Source organism: Myxocyprinus asiaticus, chromosome 40, assembly GCF_019703515.2.
Source record: "Myxocyprinus asiaticus isolate MX2 ecotype Aquarium Trade chromosome 40, UBuf_Myxa_2, whole genome shotgun sequence".
Lineage (NCBI taxonomy): Eukaryota > Metazoa > Chordata > Actinopteri > Cypriniformes > Catostomidae > Myxocyprinus > Myxocyprinus asiaticus.
In genome coordinates this window covers 10,741,379-10,766,984 of record NC_059383.1, presented here as the reverse complement: position 1 = coordinate 10,766,984, position 25,606 = coordinate 10,741,379, and the positions used below count along the sequence as shown (strand labels likewise).

Below are 25,606 nucleotides of genomic sequence, written 5' to 3'. Positions count from 1 at the left end.
CATCATTTTTTCTCTAATGTATTTGATTTAAGCATTGTAAAATGTGCTAAAGGGATGGTTCAGCCAAAAATGAAAATACTCACATAATTTACTCACCCTCATGGCATCCCAGATGAGTATGACTTACTTTCTTCAGCAGAACACAAATGAAGATTTTTAGAAGAATATCTCAGCTCTGTATGTCCATTCAATGCAAGTGAATGGTGACCAGAACTTTGAAGCTCAAAAAAGCACATCAAGTCAGCTTAAACATAATCCATCAAACTCCAGTGGTTAAATCCATGTCTTCAGAAGTGATCCAGTTGGTTTGGGGTGAAAACAGACCAAAATGTAACTCCTTTTTCACTGTACATCTTGACAGCAGTCTTCTTGGCAATCATAATTTCAATATATCATGATAGTGCCTAGAGACTGCAATGGCAACATGTACAGTGCAAAAGGAGTTACATTTTGGTCTGTTCACACCCAAAACCAAATAGATCGCTTCAGAAGACATTGATTAACAACTGGAGTCTTATGGATAACTTTTATGCTGCCTTTATGTACTTTTTGGAGCTACAAAGTTTTGGTCATCATTCACTTACATTGTATGGACCTACAGAGCTGAAATATTCTTCTAAAAATCATTACACATCTGGGATGGCATGAGGGTGAGTAAATGATGAGAGAATTTTCATTTTTGGGTGAACTATGCATTACAATAATGTTTTTTTTTTTTATTTTTTGTTTTTTTTTATTTTGATGAGCAATATGACCTGCCACAAACTTTAGTGAGATTCATTAAGATTTTTTGCATTGTGACATTTTCATGACAGTTCTTTAAATTATTCAAATTTCAAGAATTTATGTCATGGTAGAATTTAATGTACTGCCTGTAATGTTTGTTGCGCTGCCTGAAAAAAATAAATAAATAAATATAGAATTTTTACTGTAATGACATTCACCATTGAGAATAAATGAATTACAAAACAATCAAAAGGAAAGTGTCCTGACACATTATGGTAAAGAGAATGTGTGTATGATTTATTGTCATGAAAATAATGTCAGAAGGAAAATATCTTAATGGTCCTACAAATGGGCTTCAAGGTCTTTATGCAAAACACATCTCATTTTATTCATTTGATTTTTCTGGAGAAATATTACCTGCACTTTTTTTTTTTTTTGGGTGTGATTCACGCATATATCCCTTCTTTTGTTTTCGAGTCAACCACAAAAGCGCACATCTTCCACCATCCTAAAGATGTCTTTGATTGACTATTTTATTGGCAGTGACGACCTACATCCTTCCCTCCCCCCGCCCTGCAGAAACAATTTTGCGGGGTGAATCCCCTGGTGTTGGAGGTGCAGTCGCAGATGAAGGCATTAAACACGGGTTAGACCACTCGTCATGGATAACAGCCTGCCGATGGGGACACATGTACCCTGTGGACTCCCTGTGAGGGATCCCATCTCACCTCCCCCTTTATCTCTTTTTCCACTCTGCTCAGCCTGTGCAAAGTGATAAATAACGTGCTTTTGTGCAAGTGCGCACACACACACACACACACACACACGGGACTGCATTTCTGTTCTTCCAGCTCTGCTCTCCAGTGCACTGCAGTCTTAGTTAAGGATCAGAGAGAACTGCAGCCCTGCACACATTACAGCCATCTCAAGAACACAATCCTTAATAAATCTATCCAGAGCCACCACTGTATCATCAACAGAAACCGTGAGGGATAAATCAATGCTAAATGAATAATGGATGCAGGTCTAGATACCTGGATGATTTATCTAATTCACATTACATTTCCATTTTATGAAATAGTTCACCCAAAAACAAAAATACTGTCATCATTTACTCATTTCATTCGTGGAACACATAAGATGTTTAGTTCTGGCTGCTCTATTCTATACAATGAAAGTAAATAGGGACCAGGGGCTGTCAAGCTCCAAAAAATGACAACAAAGCACCATAAAAGGAGTCCACAGGACATGTATAATATATACCTTAAATACTGTAAGTACAATAGCTTTCCCCTAAATACAAGCTGTTTTCATATGAGTGTTATCTCGTCTTGGACATCTCTTCTACTGGCAATAATGGTATGAGAACCAACTGTCTGTAAGCTTTGGGATATTTATTAAGTTTCAGTGATGTCTGAGAAGTCCATCTCCCACTCACATAATGAGATTTTACATCGATCTACTAAGTCACCCATTACGTAAGGGATCAATCCAAACTCAGTGAAGAAAATTATCATCAATGTGAAATGACACGATCTGAGTAATGCTGGGGTTGAACTATTGATATCTCTCTGAATGGATGACTGCTGGCATAAATCAATATCATATTTCCAGTTGACTTCTTGAACTGAGAGAAGCCTTTAGCTCAGCACATGGGTAGATAAAAGGGAAATTGTTGCTTTTGTTGCTTTTCGCTGACGTAATATTGCTTCAGTTATTACTACATTTGCGTTGGCCTTAAATTTCAGGGATAGTTTTGCCAGAAATTAAGGCTGAATGTTAGCCTCCGTCACCATTCACTTTAATTGGAAAAAAGTTTCAATGAAAGTGAATGGTAACTGAAGCTAACATTCTGCCAACATCTCTTCTAGTGTTCCATGGAAAAAAAAAAAAAAGTCATACGGGTTTGGAACAACATAAGGGTGAGTAAATGATGACAGAATTTTCATTTTTGGGTGAACTATTTCTTGCACTTTGGAATGTTAGCCTTTTTTTTTTTTTTTTTTTTTTTACTGTTGCATTGTCATATTCAGTGAAACTCACGGGAAAATTTTGTATTTTGAGGAACAATACTAAAAAAGCTCTCAAATGGCATCAATCTATTGATTCCCTGAAGAAAAGACCAGAGTATCAACACAGAATTAACATTTGACATTTATCAGCTGCCCCCAGCTGTAGCAGCAGGTCACCCCTGGACACTTTTCACTTTCACGGTGTGAATCCATGTATGTAGGGGGATATATTCCTCTGGGTCTGCACTGACAGATGCACAGGTCTTTCTCCAGTCTCGAGCCTCAAACAACAAGCATCCAACAAACATTTTACAATAAATTTGACGACCTCCACCATACTACCCCACACCTTGTCAGCTGCATTTGGTGAGATATGAAACTCACCAAATGTTGTGCAGGGGGTGCAATCATGCAAGCAATGGCTGCCAAATTACAGCAGAGCTTGACCTTATTTTCCTTCACATTCTAGAGCCAAAGGATTAAGACTTACAGCTCCTTTTCTCCATATGCTTAAATTCAGACTTTTGACTAGTGGCGTTAAGTCATATGGTCCAGATTGCAGCTTATTCTTGCCAAGAACCGCCCACTTAAAAGGAAGAAAGTGGATTGTTGATAAGTGCACATCCAGGTCTTCTGAACTGGTGATTTCAGCCATAACTTGCATTTGTTTGTTTTGTTTTTCCGTGCTGTTTAGGAGCGTGGACATAACTCGCAAAATATATAATTTGGCTTGTGGATATCTTGGTAACTTTCTACTTAGCACATCAAACAAAACTCCGAATATCTTTAAAAGATTTGATGCAACTAACCTGGAAAACGTTGGCAAATCCAGTGATAATTTCATCCTCAAAAGTGCTTTTTGTATCAGCCTGGTACCTTGTAAACACGACTTTGTTTCCAGGTGGACTGTTAACATTATGCGATCCCGCATCCACATGCGTGGACGTTGTATTTTGGCTTCGCTATACGCAATTCATAATTTAAATGAATTAAAACCGAATGCATACTGTTGACATGACTCTACACTGTCATTTAAGCATTAAACTTCTGGTGCACCGTGTCACATGACGCAACAGCATGACATAGATTTCCGTGAAGCACTACTACGGGCACAGTGCCAACAAAAGTGCCTCTGGTAAGAAACCTCTTTAAGATTTTTAATTGAAACCTATTTAGTTGTGAAGAGTAGCGTCTCTAGTTTCATTTGATATGCCGCTTTAAAAAATCCATTCATTTTCCAAGTGTCAGCACGCTGATAAAGATAAAGTCCACATATGTGGAAAATAGGACATTATTCCCTTAAAAGTTGAAAAAATACAGTTATTTTGAATAATTTTCAACTATAACACATCTGTGGGTTATTTTACTTCATTTTAATATAAATTTTGTTCTAGGGCTGTCAATCGATTAAAATTTTTTATCAAATTAATTACGTGGTATGCCGATTAATTAATCGAATTAATCGCAATTGATCGCATATAAAAATATTTGCTTAGAAAGCCCCTCAAATAACAATAATTCAATAAATAATGATTAAATACTTATAGTTAGATTTAAATCATTATAATTAAACTATATATTATAACAAATAATAATATAGATAATTAAAATGCATTACATCATTGTGGCACATGAGTAAAGCATTAAAAAAAGACGGTAACACTTTACAATAAGGTACTATTTGTTAAATAACAACATTAGTTAACATGAACTAACAATGCACACTACTTTTACACCTTTTATTAATCTTAGTTAATGTTAATTTCAACATATATTAATACATTTCTCAAATCAAAAGTTGTGTTTGTTAACATTAGTTAATTCACTATGAACTAACATGAACTAACAATCAACAGTTGTATTTTTATTAACTAATATTAACAAAATTGTATAAATGCTGTAAACAATATATTGCTAACTGTTTGTTCATGATATCTAATACATTAACTAATATTAACGAATACAACCTTACTGTAAAGTGTTACCAAAAAGACAATTCAAAAGTGGCTTCAGTATGCAATATTTTGTTTATTTCCATATTATTGAACTTATGTCATCTGCCTATCATTGGCCTACAGTTCACAAAATCCATTTTGCAATTGAATTCGTCAATCAGTCCGAGGTAGATTTATTACGAGGGCTTTTCTAAGGACGCGTCAATGCACACCTGCGTCAGACGCTTTTGGAGTGTCTCGTTTGCGTTGCGTTATAAACATACAGTTTTTAGGTTGCTGTGTCAAGTTAAACATAGTTTGAGGCTTAGAAAAACACGTCTTGAGATCCCTGCGTTTGTATTTGCGCTCCATCAATCTGTGTTTGAAAGCAAGAACGTGTTTTCATCTTCTTTTGTCTGCTGTCGGTGAGTGTGGTTTGTTCTCTGTATAACCGCATTGCCCAAACAGCTGAAGTTTCACTTACTGCCCCCTGGAGAATACAGGTGGTACTATAAGCTTGAATTGCTCAGATGGAAGGAATATACCTTATCATGGTCCAGGGACATGATTACTTGCATTATTTTTTTTAACATGTTTTTTTAATATAATTAAATCACACTGAATTAACGCGTTAAATCGACAGCCCTCATTTTATTTTGTTATCACTGTACAATACGGTGCTATTCATTAACATTAGTAAATGCATTCTTACTGTATATATTTATAGTGCATTTCACATGGAGAATAAATGTATTCATGCAAAAGCTGAAAATTGTTGATTTTAGAGGCCTTATATGGAGTTAGGATGAAAATAAGGTGCATTTCGAAATGTTCTGAGACCAGTGCAGACAGGACTGTACACTGGAGGTTAAGTGGTTTACTAAACAGGGAGCTAGGGTGCATCCTATAGCTTTCTATGCAGTTAAGTGCATTCACTCCTAAAATAAAACCAAAAGTTCCGTTTCAGGCTGCAGATGATGTTTTGACCACTCAACATGTTTGGCAGACATGGAACAATGATAATCAGTATATAGATTCAGAATTTTATAATGCAAAATTTTATTTTAACATGGTTGGCAGTGTTTGGATGATGCTGGCCATTACTTTTAATCAGAATTATTAATTCAGCTTTATAGAAAATCAGCTGTAACGTCTCAAAAACAGGAATAACCAACACTCCTGGACACACTATTTGATGAAAAAAATCTGACTTTCTATAGCTTGGTATTTCTTAAAATTTCACAACAATGTCCTGCTGTTTACATATGTGGACATACATTTTTTATTTTTTATGTTTATTAGGTGCTACTAGTTAGAAATCAAAAAGGGAAATGGAAAATGCACACCAGTCACGTGGGGGACTCAGGAGGTTATAGAAAATTTGTGTGTCCTGATTAAATCCGATCTGAACTGGCAATTTCAGCCATCACTTGTGTTGACTATTCGCAACAAAACGTTTGATTGTCCGGTGGTAACACCTCAATAGTTTAGCATTTTCAAGAGTGTTGCATCCATCTGAAAGGCATTTTACAATATTTGACTTTTAAGTGTCAGTTAAATCTCTTTTTTGGGCCATTTTACCTGAGGTAATGAAGCTGCCTAATAATTATGCACACCTTGATATAAGGTGTTAGTCACTTTCGCCACGCCCTCCCTCATTATACAAATATATACCACCTGAAAATGATTGAATCCAATAAGCATTCAAGTTTATATGGTTTGGAGTTGGAAAATGTGCATGGAAATAATGATAAGATCAGAATACTCACATGCCTAATAATTGGGCATGCAGTGATTCACAGGTAGATGCCAATGGTAAAGTAATTGTGTCCTCGTTAGGGCAATTTCTTTCATCGGTGTAACCTGGCAGCTTCCACAGCACAAGACTTGAATACTTATGCAAGCAAGGTATTTCAGTTTTTAATTTCAAACAGAATGAAATTTCATTGGACCATATATATATATATATATATATATATATATATATACAGTGCCCTGCAAAAGTATTCAGACCCCTGACCAATTATCTCATATTACTGAATTACAAATGGTGCAATGAAATTTCATTCTGTTTGATATTTTATTTTAAAACACTGGAACTCAAAATCAATTATTGTTAGGTGACATTGGTTTTATGTTGGGAAATATAAAAAACAAAAAAACAAAACTGAAATATCTTGCTTGCATAAGTATTCAACCCCTGTGCTGTGGAAGCTGCCAGGTTACACCGATGAAAGAAACTGCCCTAACGAGGACACAATTACTTTACCATTGGCATCTACCTGTGAATAATTAATGTTGCAATCACATTTTATGGAGAAAAAAAAAAAAAAAACCATTGTTGAAGGATCATTGGTCAGGCTGTGAATCTGAAGGAAAATGAAGACCAAAGAGCATTCCACAGAAGTTAGAGATAAAGTAATAAAAATGCATAGATTAGGGTAAAGGAACAAAATAATATCCAAATGTTTGGATATCCCAGTGAGCACAGTTGCATCAATAATCAGGAAGTGGAAGCTGCACCACACCACCCAGGCACTGCCAAGAAAAGGCCGTCCTCAAAACTCAGTGCTCTAACAAAAAGGAGACATGTGAGAGAAGCCACAGAGAGGCAAACAATCACTTTGAAGGAGCTATAGAGTTCAGTGACTGGGAGTGGAGTAATGGTGCACCAGTCAACCATATCAAGAGCACTGCATAATGCTGGCCTGTATGGGAGGGTGGCAAGAAAGAAGCCGTTACTCAAAAAGTACCATCTGAAAGAACGTCTGGAGTTTGCCAGAAAGCATGTGAGTGACCAAGCTGCTATGTGGGAGAAGGTTTTGTGGTCAGATGAGACCAAGATAGAGCTTTTTGGCCAAAACTCAAAGTGCTATGTGTGGTGCAAACCTAACACTTCCTATGCCTCAAGACACACCTTCCCTAAAGTGAAGTATGGTGGTGGCAGCATCATGCTGTGGGGATGCTTCTCATCAGCAGGGACTGGGCATCTTGTTTGAATTGAAGGAAGAATGGATGGAGCAAAATATAGGGAATTACTGCAAGAGAACCTGCTTCAGTCTGCTGAAAAAACTGAAGCATGGAAGGAAACTCACCCTTCAGCCTGACAATGATCCCAAGCACAAGGCCAAAGCAACATTGGAGTGGCTCAAGAACAAAAAGATAAATGTCCTACATTGGCCCAGTCAAAGTCCTGATCTCAATCCTATTGAGAATCTGTGGCACTATTTGAAAATTGCAGTCCACAATCATCACCCAACCAACCTGAACAACCTGGAGCAAATCTGCCGAGAAGAATGGGCCAAAATCACTTCGTCACTGTGTGCAAAGCTGGTACATATGTACCGCAAAAGACTTAGCAGTTTTTGCAGCAAAAGGTGGCTCGACCAAATATTAATGTGTGGGGGTTGAATACTTAGGCAAGCATGATATTTCAGTTTTTATTTTTAATAAAAATATTTCCCAACAAAAAAACATGTCACCTTACAATAATTGATTTTGAGTTTCAGTGTTTTAAAATAAAATATCAATCAGAATGAAATTTCAGTGTACCATTTGTAATTCGGTAATATGAAAGAATTGGTCAATGGTCTGAATACTTTTGCAAGGCACTGTATATAATATAAACTCAGCAAAAAAAGAAACATCCTCTCACTTTCAACTGCTTTTATTTTCAGCAACCTTAACATGTGTAAATATATGTATGAACATAAAAAGATTCAACAACTAAGACATAAACTGAACAAGTTTCACAGACCTGTGACTAACAGAAATGGAATAATGTCCCTGAACAAAGGGGGGGGGTCAAAATCAAAAGTAACAGTCAGTATCTGGTGTGGCCACCAGCTGCATTAAGTACTGCAGTGCATCTCCTCCTCATGGACTGCACCAGATTTGCCAGTTCTTGCTGTGAGATGTTACCCTACTCTTCCACCATGGCACTTGCAAGTTCCTGGACATTTCTGGGAGGAATGGCCCTAGCCCTCACCCTCCAATCCAACAGGTCCCAGACGTGCTCAATGGGATTGAGATCCGGGCTCATCGCTGGCCATGGCAGAACACTGACATTCCTGTCTTGCAGGAAATCATGCAGAGAAAGAGCAGTATGGCTGGTGGCATTGTCATGCTGGAGGGTCATATCAGGATGAGCCTTCAGGAAGGGTAACACATAAGTGAGGAGGATGTCTTCCTTGTAACGCACAGCGTTGAGATTGCCTGCAATGACAACAAGCTCAGTCCGATGATACTGTGACACAGCGCCCCAGACCATGAAAGACCCTCCACCTCCAAATCGATCCCGCTCCAGAGTACAGGCCTCGGTGTAACGCTCATTCCTTCGACAATAAATGCAAGTCGTCGGTGAAGAGCACCTTTGCCAGTCCTGTCTGGTCGAGCAAAGGTGGGTTTGTGCCCATAGGCGACTTTGTTGCCGCTGATGTCTGGTAAGGACCTGCCTTACAACAGGCCAACAAGCCCTCAGTCCAGCCTCTCTCAGCCTTTTGCGGACAGTCTGAGCACTGACGGAGGGATTGTGCGTTCCTGGTGTAACTCGGGCAGTTGTTGTTGCCATCCTGTACCTGTCCTGCAGGTGTGATATTCGGATGTACCGATCCTGTGCAGGTGTTGTTACACGTGGTCTGCCACTGCAAGGATGATCAGCTGTCCTTCCTGTCTCCCTGTCGCGTTGTCTTGGGTGTCTCACAGTACGGACATAGCAATTTATTGGATGGAATATTATATGGCCACATCCGCTGTCCTCATGCCTCCATGCAGCATACCCGAGGCACGTTCACACAGATGAGCAGGGACCCTGGGCATCTTTCTTTTGGTATTTTTCAGAGTCAGTAGAAAGGTCTCTTTAGTGTCCTAAGTTTTTATAACTTTGACCATAATTGCCTACCGTCTGTAAGCTGTTAGTGTCTTAAGGACTGTTCCAAAGGTGCATGTTCATTAATTGTTTATGGTTCATTGAACAAGCATGGAAAACATTGTTTAAACCCTTTACAATAAAGATCTGTAAAGTTATTTGGATTTTTACAAAATTATCTTTAAAATACAGTGTCCTGAAAAAGGGACGTTTCTTTTTTGCTGAGTTTATATATATATATATATATATATATACATATATATACACACACACAGTTGTGCTCAGAAGTTTGCATACCCTTAGAGAATTGGTAATATATGTACCATTTTTAAAGAAAACATGAGTGAGCAAGCAAAACACATTTATTTTATTTCTTATGGGATTCATATTCAACTGTAGGTTATAACAGAATGGCACAATCATAAAACAAAACATGGCAACAAAGAAAAAAATGAAATGACCCCTGTTCAGAAGTCTACATACCCTTAGTTCTTAATACTGTGTGTTGCCCCCTTTAGCATCAATGACAGCGTGCAGTCTTTTGTAATAGTTGTCTATGAGGCCCCAGATTCTTGCAGGTGGTATAGCTGCCCATTCGTCTTAGCAAAATGCCTCCAGGTCATGCAAAGTCTTTGGTCGTCTTGCATGAGCCGCACGTTTGAGATCTCCCCAGAGTGGCTCGATGATATTAAGGTCAGGAGACTGTGATGGCCACTCCAGAACCTTCACCTTATTCTGCTGTAACCACTGGAGGGTCAACTTGGCCTTGTGCTTAGGGTCATTGTCGTGCTGGAAAGTCCAAGAGCGTCCAATGCACAGCTTTCGTGCAGAAGAATGCAAATTGTCTGCCAGTATTTTCTGATAACATGCTGCATTCATCTTGCCATCAATTTTCACAAGATTCCCTATGCCTTTAGAGCTCACACACACCCAAAACATCGGTGAGCCACCACCATGCTTCACAAGGGGGATGGTATTCTTTTCACTATACGTCTTGTTGACTCCTCTCCAAACATAGCGCTTATGGCTGTGTCCATAAAGCTCTATTTTGGTCTCGTCACTCAAAATTACAGTGTGCCAGAAGATGTGAGGCATGTCAAGGTGTTGTTTTTTGTGGCATTGGCGCAGTAATGGCTTCTTTCTGGCAACTCGACCATGCAGCTCATTTTTGTTCAAGTATCGTCGTATTGTGCTCCTTGAAACAAATACACCATCTTTTTCCAGAGCAGCCTGTATTTCTCCTGAGGTTACCTGTGGGTTTTTCTTTGTATCCCGATCAATTCTTCTGGCAGTTGTGGCTGAAATCTTTCTTGGTCTACCTGACCTTGGCTTGGTATCAAGAGATCCCTGAATTTTCCACTTCTTAATAAGTGATTGAACAGTACTGACCGGCATTTTCAAGGCTTTGGATATCTTTTTATATCCTTTTCCATCTTTACCTTGTTCCATAACTGCTTGTAAGCAGTTCTTTTCTGCTCCCCATGGCTCAGTATCTAGCCTGCTCGGTGCATCCACGTGAGAGCTAACAGACTCACTGACTATTTATACACAGACACTAATTGCAATTTAAAAAGCCACAGGTGTGGGAAATTAACCTTTAATTGCCATTTAAACCTGTGTGTGTCACCTTGTGTGTCTGTAACAAGGCCAAACATTCAAGGGTATGTAAACTTTTGATCAGGGCCATTTGGGTGATTTATGTTATCATTATGATTTAAAAAGGAGCCAAACAACTATGTGATAATAAATGGCTTCATATGATCACTATCCTTAAATAAAAGACATGATCAGTCATATTTTCAAAATCAATGCCAAAATTTCACAATTTCTGTCAGGGTATGCAAACTTTTGAGCAAAACTGTATATATATACACACACACACACACACACACACACACGATCAGTCACAACATTAAAACCACCTGCCTAATATTGTGTAGGTCCCCCTTGTGCCGCCAAAAAAGCACCAACCTGCATCTCAGAATAGCATTCTGAGATGATATTCTTCTAACCACAATTGTACAGAGTGGTTTTCTGAGTTAATGTAGACTTTGTCAGTTCGAACCAGTCTGGCCATTCTCTGTTGACCTCTCTCATCAACAAGGCATTTCCGTCCACACAACTGCCGCTCACTGGATGTTTTTTTGTTTTTGGCACCATTCGGAGTAAATTCTAGAAACTGTTGTGCGTGAAAATCCCAGGAGATCAGCAGTTACAGAAATACTCAAATCAGCCCATCTGGCACCAAAAATCATCCATGCAATTATCTAAACATCCTATCATGTGGCAGCAGTGCAGTGCATAAAATCATGCAGATACGGGTCAGGAGCTTCAGTTAATGTTCACATCAACCATCAGAATGGGAAAAAATTTTATCTCAGTGATTTGGACTGTGGCATGATAGTTGGTGCCAGATGGGCTGGTTTGAGTATTTCTGTGACTGCTGATCTCCTGGGACATTTCTGTGAATGAACAGGGTGTGCAGAAACTACAACTTCACTCATTTATATTTTGGAACTCAGTTGAATATTATGTATTACTGTCCAGTCAAGTTTGTTATTATAATATGATACTGAATTACAATTATTATTTTGAGGATTTGTTTGATACAACAGAAATATATTTCTGTCATATTTTCCTCAACTGGATTTTTTTTTTATGTTATTTTTATTAATTGTGCAGCCTGGACTAATATTTCTATATTTCCAATTTTGCTTATTTATTTTTTTATCACCGGTCAAATCATCGCGACAACATTGTGAATATTTTATATATTGCCAGCCCTAATGGTCAGTGAACAGACAGTAGGTAATCGGTGAATGTGCCATCTGAGGCTCTAAACAATATCATGGAAGTCATAGGTAACATGACTAACCTTTAGAGCTGTGATGGTGGTGGGGTCCCGTATCCTTCCATCATCATCCTTCAGATTGTAGCCCTCTGGTCGCTTATCTCTCTCACTGATTTTCCATAGCTTCACAGTTTTATCTGGGAGAAGAGATGACATGATTGACAACAAGGAAAGGGGGAACAGTGTTTGTGGCAGGAACAGAGAGAAACTTAATCTGCTGATCCATTGGAAGGCAAATAGCAAGAAAAGGGAGTGAACTTAGCTGGCATGACACAAATAGACAGGAGATTCATCAAATAAGATCAATATCTCCCTAAATAACCTGATTAAACGTTGCTTTTGCCTGAATCCCTAACAGCTCTGATGTGTCCAAAAGTAGGACTATACTTGCATGCATACCATCCATCTCAGAAGACTGATGAATGTGAGTTTGTATATTAGAGCTTCATACTGTACTAATAGCATGCCACTTTGCATAAACACATCATTTTAAGCCATTTAACAGTAACTATAACAGACACAGCAAATGAAAAAAAAAAAAATACATTTTAGTTAATCTAAGATTTATATCACAACTCGCAGACCTGTATTTTGAAGTCAAAATGGCTAACTTTGTTGGAAATGCTAGCTTGGACTAGCATGAATTTCTGTTAGGAGTGAAAAAGAAAACACATGGAACATGTTTCTACTGCGGTTCATCTTATATCTAATGACTCTTCTGAAAATATACATTTTAACTGTGTAAGAACTGTAGTGTACATTTTCAACATGGTCATTCTGCAAAATCGGTGCCTTTTGTATATCTCATTTACATACAGTATATGTAAACAATGACTTTAACAATGAATAGCTGACCTACAGAGCTGAACTATTCTTCTTAAAATCTTCATTTGTGTTCTGCTGAAGAAAGAAAGTCATACACATTTGGGATGGCATGAGGGTGAATGAATGATGAGAGAATCTTCATTTTTGGGTGAACTTTTCCTTTAAAGATGACTAATGGGGACCAAACTCCCGCTCTGGAGACCAGCTTTCAAAACATTCTGGTGTGTTCAGTGGATGAAAGCTTCCAGATAAATCATACGAGAGTGGTTGGCTCACCATTGGTGGAGAGGAGGAAATAGGCGGCATTCTGTTGAGGCAGCCAGCGGATTTTATTTATCTTCTCCTCGATCTCCAGGCTTTTCAAGTAGTCGAACTCAGGCTCGTGGCTCTGAAAGGTGCTGTAAACATTGTACTCCCCCCGACGGTGAGGCTGGTTCTTACTCTGCAATGAAGTAAGTATTTATGGTTAAATCAAGACAGTGAAAAATAGTCTTTAGGGTGGTTCAACCCAACTTAAAATTCTGTTCTCATTTACTCACTCTCATGTTGTTCCAAACTCGTATGACTTTCTTTCTTCCATGGAACACAAAAGGAGATGTTAGGCAGAACGTCAGCCTCTATCACCACTTACTTTCATTGCATGCTTTTTTCATACAATGAAAGTAAATGGTGACTGAGGCTGTCAGTCCCTAACATTCAGCCTAACATGTCCTTCTGTGTTCCACAGAGAAAGAAAGTCATGTGGGTGTTTAATGAGATCAGAATGTTTATTTTCTAGGTGAACTATCCCTTTATAGTGTTAATGGTCAATGGATCAATATAAAAAATGTCAAGGGAGCTGATTCTGTTTCTACTTAAGTAGAATCCGATTCTTTTTAGTAATTTTGAGAAAGAAACTACTCACTAGTTTTTGTATTATTATTATCATTATTTATCTAACTATGTACATGCTACAAAGGAGATTTGTTTAATTTTTGTCATTTGTTTCTTCTGAAAGTGATGAAAATTCTCATCACAGTGTAATTTCCAACACATATCAAATTCTATTTTGTGTTTAACTGAATTCTGCTGTGGAAATGATAGTGATGGAAAAAAAAAAAAAAATTAATTAAAAATAAATAAATAAATAAAACAAATAATAATAATAATAATAATAATAATAATAATAATAATAATACATATATATTTTATTATTATTATTTTTCTTTTTTTTACTTTAACATAAAAAGCCTGAATCCTTTGTCTTTCTAAGGCTAATCGGCAAAGTTACAGCTTTGTATGTTGGAAATGACAGCCAATACAAATATCCTGCTCACAGGTGATATTTACCTTAATTTTTCTTTGTTTTCTTCAAACATTACTTGTGTCATATTTAATCTCAAGCATGAACTTGACTGACACTTTTGTCGACTTGGTTAACACGTACACTAATTTTTAAAGAAACTTTATTTGTGGCAAAATTGTTTAGTGTGGTGGAAAGTATGCCACAACTGTGGGACAGTTGTAATTTTTGAGAAATTGAAAAAAAAAAAAAATTGAATAGAGAATTGAATATTGAAAGAGTTTATTCTTATTTCACTCTTTGTTTAGATAATGATAGTTTTAAAAATCTAATCATTTGTATTTTTATTATGGATTTTCAATTTCTGGAACCCCTAACCCAACCCTAAAATGTAAAAATCTATACATAAAAGGCATTTACAGTAAAAGGTATCAAAAATAAATGTTGAAGGCCTGATAAAAATTTCCAAGTCAGTTTTTAATGACCCTTATAGTGACCCTTATATAAAAAAATAATTAAATCTGTTCATGTGAATGAGAATCAACCCCTGGGACATAAAATTACCCAAAGTTGAAGAACACCCAATAACAAATTAGAAATCAATTGTATTATACCAACAAAAAAAAAAAAACAAAAAAAAGTGCATTTACATAGACGTTTTAGTTGTGAGAAGCGATGAATCAAGAAGATTCCCAAACTTTTTGTATTTTGTGCATTGCTTTTGTTTATAGCATGTTATCATGCAATACAAATGTATCCCACATCATAAGAGGACTGCATAAACAATTCATACAGCGCTCCGCATTAAAATGCTTGAACTTAATTATGCATATAAGACATAATCAGCGGCAGCACAAACACATGTTAATTGGAAATTTCAGCTTGAACACTGGTTCATATTAAGTCCCTCTATGTAAGCCATATCCCACTGTCTGTAGCTCTTTTAGAGCCAAAAATAGAATGTAGAATAAGTATTACATTTTTCCATTTTCTTTGTTCCTGGAGGCTGTAAAATGTAAGTGAGGCAGGTTCCGATCTCAAGGCACAAAGGTGGTCTGGGTTTAAAAGGAATATCTCAACACCGATCAGTCCATGCAAACCTTCAGGGTCAGTTCTCACCTTGGGAAGCATCTAAATCAATAAGGAGAATTCAGATCAGCCAAGAGAAGACGGGGGTATTAATGGAAACAGATTTCCCCTCTGTGGGAGGGAGGGGGTTAAAGGGGGTCTGGAACAGAGTGGGGCATGAATCATGGTGTGAGGATTAACAGACACCATGAAATCTCTTTAAAGATGATGCAAAGAGGTGGGGTGGATGGCAGGGTTTCACACCCTTGTCCTGCTAGACAAAACATTGAGGGGGTTTTAGATCTGAACAGTTCTTAGACACAACATCGAAGATGGTTCACTACAAACACACAAAATGTTATTTCAGTTAATAGAAGACAGTTGAATAAAGATAAACTTCCCTTTTAGGATCTATGAAACGCAAAGGACAGTGAATTACACTAAGTATGTTTACACGCACAGTTATAATCAAGCTACAGCGTTTTTTTGCATCGTCAAGCAACAGTCTTCATTTGTCTGTCCCAAGTAAGACATAATGTGTAATCAAATATACGTCAGCTGAGAAAGTGCAGGTAATACACGGCAATCATCACCACTGTCTTTTGGAGCAAGTGTGCAATTTCAGGGCCAACTGTGGTCCAAAAAACGTGTATACATGCTGAACAAATCCAAGCTACAATCGCATTATCTAAGTCTGTTAGTCCGACTACGCTAAAATCAGACTAAAGCGTTCACATGACATCTTAAAAAGACAAATTATTTTAGTCAAACTGAAATAAGACTTCTAAAGTGCATGTAAAAGTACTGACTGATTTTACCTTACTGATTTTAGGAGGGTTGTCAGAATACCTTAATCACATTTTATCCAAATTGCAAGAAATTTCACGCTACAAGTTTGATTTAATTCTATCATGAGGCAATAGGTTCTCTTTTTGCCTGACCGGGTCCCCCTTGGTCGTTTCGTCATCCTAACTCAAGGAAAATGTAGAGGGCAATGCCCAGCCATGCTTCAGACTAGTTTGTATGACAAAAAAAGATACAGTCCTTATATTAGGGATGTGCAAAACTTCCGTTTCCTTAATCGATTAGTCGGTCGGTTGTTTGAACGACCAGTCACCTAGTCTGTGTGAAGGATATTAATGTACATATAATTAGGCTCTGTTATGATCACTTGACCCCGATCAGACACGTTTCAGAGGGATTTGCGAACACTAAGGATATTCACCAAAATATAGGCAAAATAACAATAACATCTTATTGCAGAAATACTATAAAAGTAAAAGTAAGAAATAAGAAAGAGAGGCACAACACCGCTTATTCACATCCTGAATGCAGAATGATGGGCTTCAATGTAACTGGAGCACTTGATAATCTTAGGTTGATCCTCACTGCATATTCAAAAGCGCAGAACTGCAAGATAATGATGCGGGTACAAATCTAGTTCACGACATCAATTCGTTTAAACACCCTTTTGACAGCAACTATTTATATAAGCAGTGTCAGACAGAATCAGCAAAAGACTTTAATCTCTCCAGAGCACCTCGCAAAAACAGAAACATTACTAAGCAGAGGATTTAAAGTCCGATAGTGATTGTCTTGTAATGTTGATGCAGTGTTTTGATGGCTGAAACAGGAGCGGTGCATAAATGGACTACACTTAAAGCAATAAAGACACAAAACGTATTGCAGAAGGTTTTACTGTGTTGACTATTATTCATCTTTAAGCACAGCAAGCTATAATCATGCAAAAAATCTTTTTAAGAAGTTCTCTCAATCAATTTGAGAACTGTGTTTCCCATTAAACCACCACCTCTAAAAATATTAATGTTAGTCGACCGCACTAATCGACTAGTCAATTGTTGGACGACTAGTCTATTAGTCGACCACCGCGGCGCATTCTTACCTGATCAGGTATTGTATATTATTTTATGTAGTTCTAGACATAACAGCCATGGCGTATTTACAAAACTACTATTTTAAAGTATTTTGAGTTTTGGCTAACACGATACTACCTTGGTGACAGGAGGCCGTGCATAATTAAAGCATTGCCGCATTAATACATGATTTAAACAATGTGCGGTCACTGGTGTGCGTATATTGGCTATTTTACAATGGCTTTGAACATGGCTCATCCAATCAGATTTCAGAAGGTTCTTGAGTTTAAAGAGAATATATTATCTGGATAAAATTACCTCCTGTTCTCTCTGGAAGACCACCACTCGTCCGCCTTTGTCCCCAGTGGCCAGGAGCTCTCCTGTAGAGTTGAACTCAACCGTGGATATGATGTCAGCTGTAAGGAAGACAAAGAAGTTGATATATCAAAGTGTTAACTCAAAATATTTACATTTTATACTCCACAATGAGACAAATGCTAAAAAGTAATAATATAAAAGGGATTTTTTTCAACTTAAAAGGTAAGCTTAACATTGCACAGCATTATGATTGGTTGCCAATCTCAATAGAAACATGTTGGGCCTGAATAACTCAACTGAACAGTTAACAGCTGTCCTGAGACCAGTCCAACCATCTCATGTCAAATATGATAACACGCTCATCCAGGCTGACGCCAAGAGCAACTCTCCAAATGCTCCCCCATCATAAAGAAGCCTGTCTCACTTCCCCACATCCCCCCATTCCATCACCACTCCATTGATATGTAAATCCCGCCAAATATCATCCACTACCATTATGCCAACAAATATCATCTTCTAAAGCCAGGAAGATGCTAGCTAGACCTTTGAAATGCCAGAAACAGTGAACAATGAGAGATTCTAGGTTGATAAGGGGACTGTACTAGACATGTAGCAGATAGCACACACCTGTCACGTTGTCCCTGGGATGAATGCATGACATCAGATTCACAGAGAGATTTTAGGGTGTGACATCATCAGCAATTCGTCATCCACTAGTGTGACAAAATCCCTTGTGCTCATGAAGGACATTATTAAAGGTGAAAGATCAGACACACAAAAGGTATGAACTCTCACTCCTGTCTGCATACACTCAGATAAGATTATGGCAGCATGTGGTGGATTGATTGCTTTCAAACAAAATAAATTATTTGGATCTCAAGAGCCAGCCAACACAGCAAATGGCACATAAGGAGATGAGTACAGAACAAATTTGATAGATTAATTCATAACAGCAGGAAAGACTGCTTTAAGGCAATCTTGCTTAATGGCAAGAGTTCGGCCGATATATCGGTGCCGATAGTTGCTTTTTGGCACTACTGGTTATCGGTAAAAATCAATGCCGATAGCTATTATTATTATTCCTCTGTTTTGGGTGCTTGGGGGGTTCTACATTTAGAACTTCTTGGTTCTGCAGTATAGCAGCGGCCTCTAGAGATGAAATAAAAACAATCACTGACTCTGCATGGAGTTTGTTGTGCCATGTGACTACTGCTATTGATAAATGATGATTACTGTTAATGAATTACTGCTTATACTGTAGTTATTAGCCTATGACAATGATTACCTTATGATGTTTATATTGTAATACATTGTAGATGATTGTAAGAGTGCATATTTTGTTTGTTTTTGTGAGCTGCATGTGTTTGTGTGAGCTGAGAGCACATTTCAAAATAAGAGTCCCCAATGTACTGTGGGGCATGTGCAAAGCTAAAGGTCCCGTGTGCAATACATCTAGGTTGTTTTTTTTGGTTGTTTTTTTGGCAGATGCTATTTGCACCCTGGTGCAAATAATGGTATATGCTATTTACACACCAGTGCAAATAGTAGCAGATATTATTTTAATTTAATCAAATTAATCAGATTTGATTAATTTTGGACTCTTGGTGCCTCTATGTCTGTGCCTGTCACAGTAAGAAACGATGTAGAAAATGTTTTAACATTTAATAAATACATTTTTAAAAACTATCAGCCAATTAACCAGTTATCTGCCTTTTCCACCAGCTTAGTTATCGGTATTGGCAAAATTCACTTTCAGTTGGTCTCAATTAATGGAAATTCACATTATTTGCTACCAAGTCTCTTCCTTGGATTTCCTCAAAAATCTAAATCAGAAATCAAAATTACTCTTTCTATATAAATGTTTCGAGTCTTACTGCACACGATTCATCAGTACACATTATAAAAAACATTTAAAAAAAAAAAAGATAATAATTGTCTCCGTAAGTTTTCATCAAAATGTAATAACTTGCTCTTATACTGACGTCAGCTTTGCTGTGCCAGTTATTGGATAATGTTAATTGATATCCAAATAGCTATTTAGTCATTGTTTTAGGCCATGTCCACACTAATACATTTTCGATTGAATTTTGCTACATTTATGCCTCTCATCCACACTACAACACCGTTTTTCTCCACTGAAAATGGACCGTTTCGAAAATGCTCTCCTTTACCGCATAATTCGGAAAAAGATGACGTTAGGAAATTGAAAATGATTTTGAAAACGGCCTTAGGCCACCATTGTAGGTAATGCAGTCTTTCGAAAATCTTACTGAGAGTTGACACAATAATTAAATCTAATAAAATTTAAGGCAATAATAGCAAATAACAATAGATTTGAAACAAAAAATAGTGGGACGTGTTGAGATTGTCTTGAGGTTGAACTTGACCTTCAGCCTCTGGTCTTTTAGGCAGTGTTAATCTCATCAGCGAGGTTACTGACGAAAATGTTCACTGACAAGTTTTTTTTAAATTTATTTGTCAACACTGTTTTTACATTTACATTTAGTCATTTAGCAGAAACGTTTATCCAAAGCGGCTTACAAATGAGGAAAACAGCAAGCAATTATTGTATTTTATATTTTTTTAAAGAAAAAAAATCTAGAAAGAAAAAATTATTTTTATAATTTCCCTGTTTGAGCTGCGTAAGATGAAAGTGCTGAACACCTGTTTAATGAATTTTACCAAAGGGTTAACTATCTCACTCAAATGCACCTGTATGCACAACATAAATGTAATATTACAACTTACATCTGCACAGACAATGAAGCCAATGAACAAGTGGACAAACTAAATTACATGCTATTCAGAATGCGTAACTTACATTTTTTATATGCCGTTTCCTTAAAAACGCACTACTCTTAACGCTATATCCTAATTTGCCTAAACGTGAAGAATTCACAACAGAGTAACTTCAAAAAAAAAAAAAGTAGCTAATATTTATTAGTATATTTATTATATGCTATTTGAGGACAGTTTTCTTATGTTGTTTAATCTAACATATGAAACAAATATATGTTTGATATATGTTTAAATAATTGTAGGCAGTTTATGCATTTTTCAAAATATTTGGTTAAAAGTTTGGTCTGTTACAGTTCGATACATGTTTTGTCATTTAAAATATGTTGTTTTTGTCGACTAAAAGTCAGAGCCATTATAGTCGAAGTAAAACTGACTAAAATGAATGAATATGACGATGAAATATTGACTAAACTTAAAGGACATTTTCGTCAAAAGACAAATATTATGACTAAAATAAAAACTGTGTGGAAAGACAACACTGGTTTCAGGAGGTGAAGACTTCTCTACAATCACTGCATACTTGCATTTAGGTCTGGCTCCATTCTGGTGTGGAACACCCACTTTTCACAATTCCAATCAATTCCACATTAAATAAATTCAGACGGACAAAATCAAGTCCCACCCTCATTTTCTAATTGAACACCCTGTTTACGGCACATTGAAAAATTTTTACATTATTTCTTTAATCTAAATAGTTAAACCTGTCTTCCTGGGCCTTACCTGTGCTACAAAAGATACAGCACACTTCTAAATACCCAACATGATCTGAACTGTATGTGACCCACTTCCAAACCTACAAAGACTGTTGGCACTTCAAAGAGCTTCATAGCTGAATGGCTCCAATTGTGAGATGATACTGTGTCTAATCGGCAGCCCACCACTGGGGAAAAGTGGGCCAGGGTGGGACAGTTAATTAAAGCAGCCCCTCTAACGATAGGGAATCCAGAAAATCAGGAAATCAGGTTCTTTTTGTACAGCATTTTCTCTGGTAGCTTAAATATTAACGTGCTTAATGTGTCTGCGTTGTGTCTAAAAATGCTTTGTTGTGCCAGAAGAAGACTTAAAAGGATAGCTCACCCAAAAAAAACAAAAAAAACAAAACAAAACAAAATGTACTCGTGCAACCTCATGTTGTTTCAAACATATGACTTTCGTCTGTGGAACAGAGGAAACACACTTTTTGTCTATGAATTATGACAAAATTTGGAGGTGCACTATCCCTTTAAATGTTAAACATTTTGTAGTAATTCAGACTTTGAACTGTCCATGGAAAATATAATAGCATATGAAAGACCCATACATTTTAGCTCATCAATTAACAAAACAAAACAATTGTTTTGCATCGTTAACATCGTCCTCTAGTAGGTGGACTAGACATCTAGACATCTTTGTATGTTTTCTGAATATTTCTAGGTGTCCTCACCTTACCTGGAGCTTATATGTCAAACTCCCAAAATAAACTGCAGTTTTGAGCCCTTTCTGACCCAGCAAGAACACAACAACAGTATTACACCCTACGCACACTCCCTGGCTGCCACATGAATACAATCTCAGATATGGACGAATGGCGAAAGGCGTTACAGTCAAAGTGCATTAGCAAACACTGCAATAACTCCCTCATCTGTGCAAATGCAGATCAATTCCTACCTTTGACACATCTTCCTTGGTCTTCTTCAAGGATATGCATCTGTTTCTCTAGGTTTGAGATGTACTGTTGCTATGTGATCCTTAATGTGAAAAGAAAAGGGTTGTTTCTGCTGCACTAACAGCAGTTTTCTGTCTCTCTCTCTCTTTTGCTCTATCACACAGGTAACTCTATTTGGCGATACTGTATAGTCTCACGTTTCGCCCACTCTCGCCTCACAATCTTAAAATGAGTCCAGCAGAACCCCTGAAATAGTCTGCTTGGAATCATTTGCATAAATCCCAAACAAATAAAGATGATATGACTTCTAAATATTTGCTTTATTCATTCAAAAAAAAAGAGTGATAATGTGAGACAGACGGAAAGAGTGAGAGAGACAGAGTCTAAGAAAAGAAACAGGGATTGAAAAGGCTTGTTGTTTTTTCACACCAATACACCTCTGTGGGCTTTTATATGGTCTGCACAGAGAATGTAAGTGCAGCGTTTCCATGACAACCCTTCTTTGGACTAAAACAAGGGCTGTGTGGGATTCTTGCAAAGACTTTGTTTTTGTGGTGTGAACTGGCAGCGCACGGAGTGAATTTAGAGCAATCGCGCCTTGCTCAGCTTGGTTTTAACTAGTTATTATCTTATGGTCAGATTCTCTTGAACTGATATGAAGCAAACATCTAATAGGGTCTAGAAATTTTGAATGTGCCTAATCTGTTTATCTCACGAAACCTACACAGTATGTATATATAATTATATAACATATATATTATTTAAATTGTAAAGTACGAATACATCATTTTGTTTGTAGAATTTGTTGTACCACATTTAATTTATGTTGATTTTAAAATACTGCATTACAGTAAAGAGAATATGGCCAGAAAATGTGCTTAACTGACATGAAAATATAACAATACAAAAATGTTTGTGGACCTAAAATGGGCTTCACTTTCTTAATGCAAAATATAATTTCTAATTTTTTTTCTTTTGATTTTGTGATTAAATATGACCCGGACAGGTTTTCATACGCTTCACCTAATTGTGCCCTGCTCGGATTTAACAAGCTACTAAACAAGCAACAAGATAGGTTGTCTGTACACAGAGCAAACATCCGATTTGCTATACAAATAAAAGCAAAATTGTATGCATGCAGAAAATCTACTGCACAAACAATGTTCTTGATGGGATTAATCAGAGAAAAGGGAAAGCTCTTTGGTAGTTAAGCTGTTAGCCTATTCTGTACCACATGCCAGCAGCATCCGTAAATCAAAGTAAGAGTGGTCACTCCTTTGTGAGTTGCATTGAAAATAGGACAACTTGTTTGCATGAAAGAAGAACTTTATGTTGCTGTGCTAAAAGTGGTAAAGCTTGGCAAACACTCGACCTCTGTGACAAAATCAGAGTCATTGTGCAGTGAGTTAATGGGCGTTCTTTCAGATTATCAATGGACATTTAAGCCATCACTTGTGAGCCTTCAGTATTGGCTCATCAACGTCCTTACAAAAACCCTGCTGAAAAAAACAGCTTATACCAGCCTAAACCGGTTTGAAAGTGGTTTTGCGCACTTGTCTGCATGGTCAGGCTGGGAGACCATCTTCGTCGATCAGCTAAACCAGCTAACTACTGGTTTAGCCGGGCTGAACGAGCATTAGACCAACTGAATACGAGCTTGGCCAAGCTGAAAGACCAACTAGACCAGCTTTAATCAGCTGAGACCAGGAAACCAGCTGAATACCAGCTTGGCCAGGCAGGGAAACCAACTAGAGCAGCTTGAACCAGCTAAAACCAGCTAAATACTAGCTTGGCCAGGCTGGGAGACCAACTAGAGCAGCCTAAACCAGCTGAGACCAGCAAACCAGGTGAACACCACCTTGGCTAGGCAGGGAGACCAACTAGAGCAGCTTAAACCAGCTGAATACCAGCCAAATACTAGTCTGGCCAGGCTGGGAGACCAACTAGAGTAGCCTAAACCAGCTGAGACCAGCAGACCAGCTAAATACTAGCTTGGCCAAGCTGAGAGACCAACTAGTCCAGCCTAAACCAGCTGAGACCAGGAAACCAGCTGAATACCAGCTTGGCCAGGCAAGGAAACCAACTAGAGCAGCTTATACCAGCTGAATACCAGCCGAATACAAGCCTGGCCAGACTGGGAAACCAACTTGAGTAGCCTAAACCAGCTAAATACTAGCATGGCCAGGCTGGGAGACCAACTAGAGTAGCCTAAACCATCTGAGACCAGCAAAGCAGCTAAATACTAGCTTGGCCAGGCTGGGAGACCAACTAGAGTAGCCTAAACCAGCTGAGACCTGCAAACCAGTTGACTACCAGCTTGGCCAGGCAGGGAGACCAACTAGAGCAGCTTAAACCAGCTAAAACTAGCTGAATAATAGCTTGGCCAGGCTGGGAGACCAACTAGAGTAGCTTAAACTAGCTGTATACCAGCTTGGCCAAACAGGAAGATTAACTAGGGCATCTTAAACTAGCTGAATACTATCTGTTTCAGGCAGGGGGACTAACTAAAGCAGTTTAAACCAGCTGAATACCTGATGTGCCAGGCTGGGATCCCTACTGGACCAGCCTAAACCAGCTGAATAACAGCTTGGCCAGGCAGGATGACTAACTAGAGCAGTTTAAACCAGCTGAATACCTGATGTGCCAGGCTGGGAGACCAGCTAGACCAGCTGAATACCAGCTTGGCCAGGGAGGGCCAAGAGATCAGCTTAAACCACCAGAGCATCTTAAACCACCTAAAACTATCTTAATACTTGCTTGGCAAGGCAGGAAGATCAACTAGACCAGCTCAAACCAGCTGAGACCATCAAACCAGCTGAATACCATCTTGACCAGTCAGTGAGGAAAAAACTAGATCATCTTAAACCAGCTAAAACTAGCTGAATACTAGCTTGGCCAGGATTGGAGACCAACCAGACCAGCTTAAACAAGTTAATACCAACTGAATACTAGCTTGGCCAGAACTGGAGACCAACCAGACCAGCTTAAATAAGTTAAAACCAACTGAATACCAGCTTGGCCAGGATTGGAGACCAACCAGACCAGCTTAAACAAGTTAAAACCAACTGAATACTAGCTTGGCCAGAACTGGAGACCAACCAGACCAGCTTAAATAAGTTAAAACCAACTGAATACCAGCTTGGCCAAGATTGGAGACCAACGAGCCCAGCTTAAACAAGTTAAAACCAACTGAGTACCAGCTTGGCCTAGGCAGGATGACCGACTAGAGCATCTTAATCCAGCTAAAACCAGCTAATACAGCTAAGATTATAATGTTCAGCAGGGAACACACATGTCCACATAATGTAAATTGTGAGATTTCAGTTGTGTTTTTGGAAACCACATCTAAAGAAAGTGGTAAAGAAGCTTTCTTTTTTTTTTTTTTTAAGAAAATTCTAAGAAATC

The 25,606-nt window shown here is 37.9% G+C and overlaps 1 protein-coding gene across 4 annotated transcripts in view; it reads right to left on the bottom strand.

The window, feature by feature from the left end:
* LOC127431289 (serine/threonine-protein phosphatase 2A 55 kDa regulatory subunit B beta isoform) overlaps positions 1 to 25,606 on the bottom strand; it is a 113,656-nt gene that overhangs the window by 12,486 nt on the left and 75,564 nt on the right. For 2 of the 4 annotated variants that reach the window (XM_051681669.1, XM_051681670.1), the window contains exons 2-5: positions 17,758 to 17,855; positions 15,476 to 15,628; positions 13,492 to 13,657; positions 12,415 to 12,527 (exon numbers count right to left, since the gene is read on the bottom strand). In XM_051681669.1, coding sequence (XP_051537629.1) covers positions 12,415 to 12,527; positions 13,492 to 13,657; positions 15,476 to 15,628; positions 17,758 to 17,855 — 530 coding nt within the window. The remainder of the gene's footprint in view (positions 1 to 12,414; positions 12,528 to 13,491; positions 13,658 to 15,475; positions 15,629 to 17,757; positions 17,856 to 25,606) is intronic. The other 2 variants (XM_051681671.1, XM_051681672.1) reach the window with 1 other exon arrangement.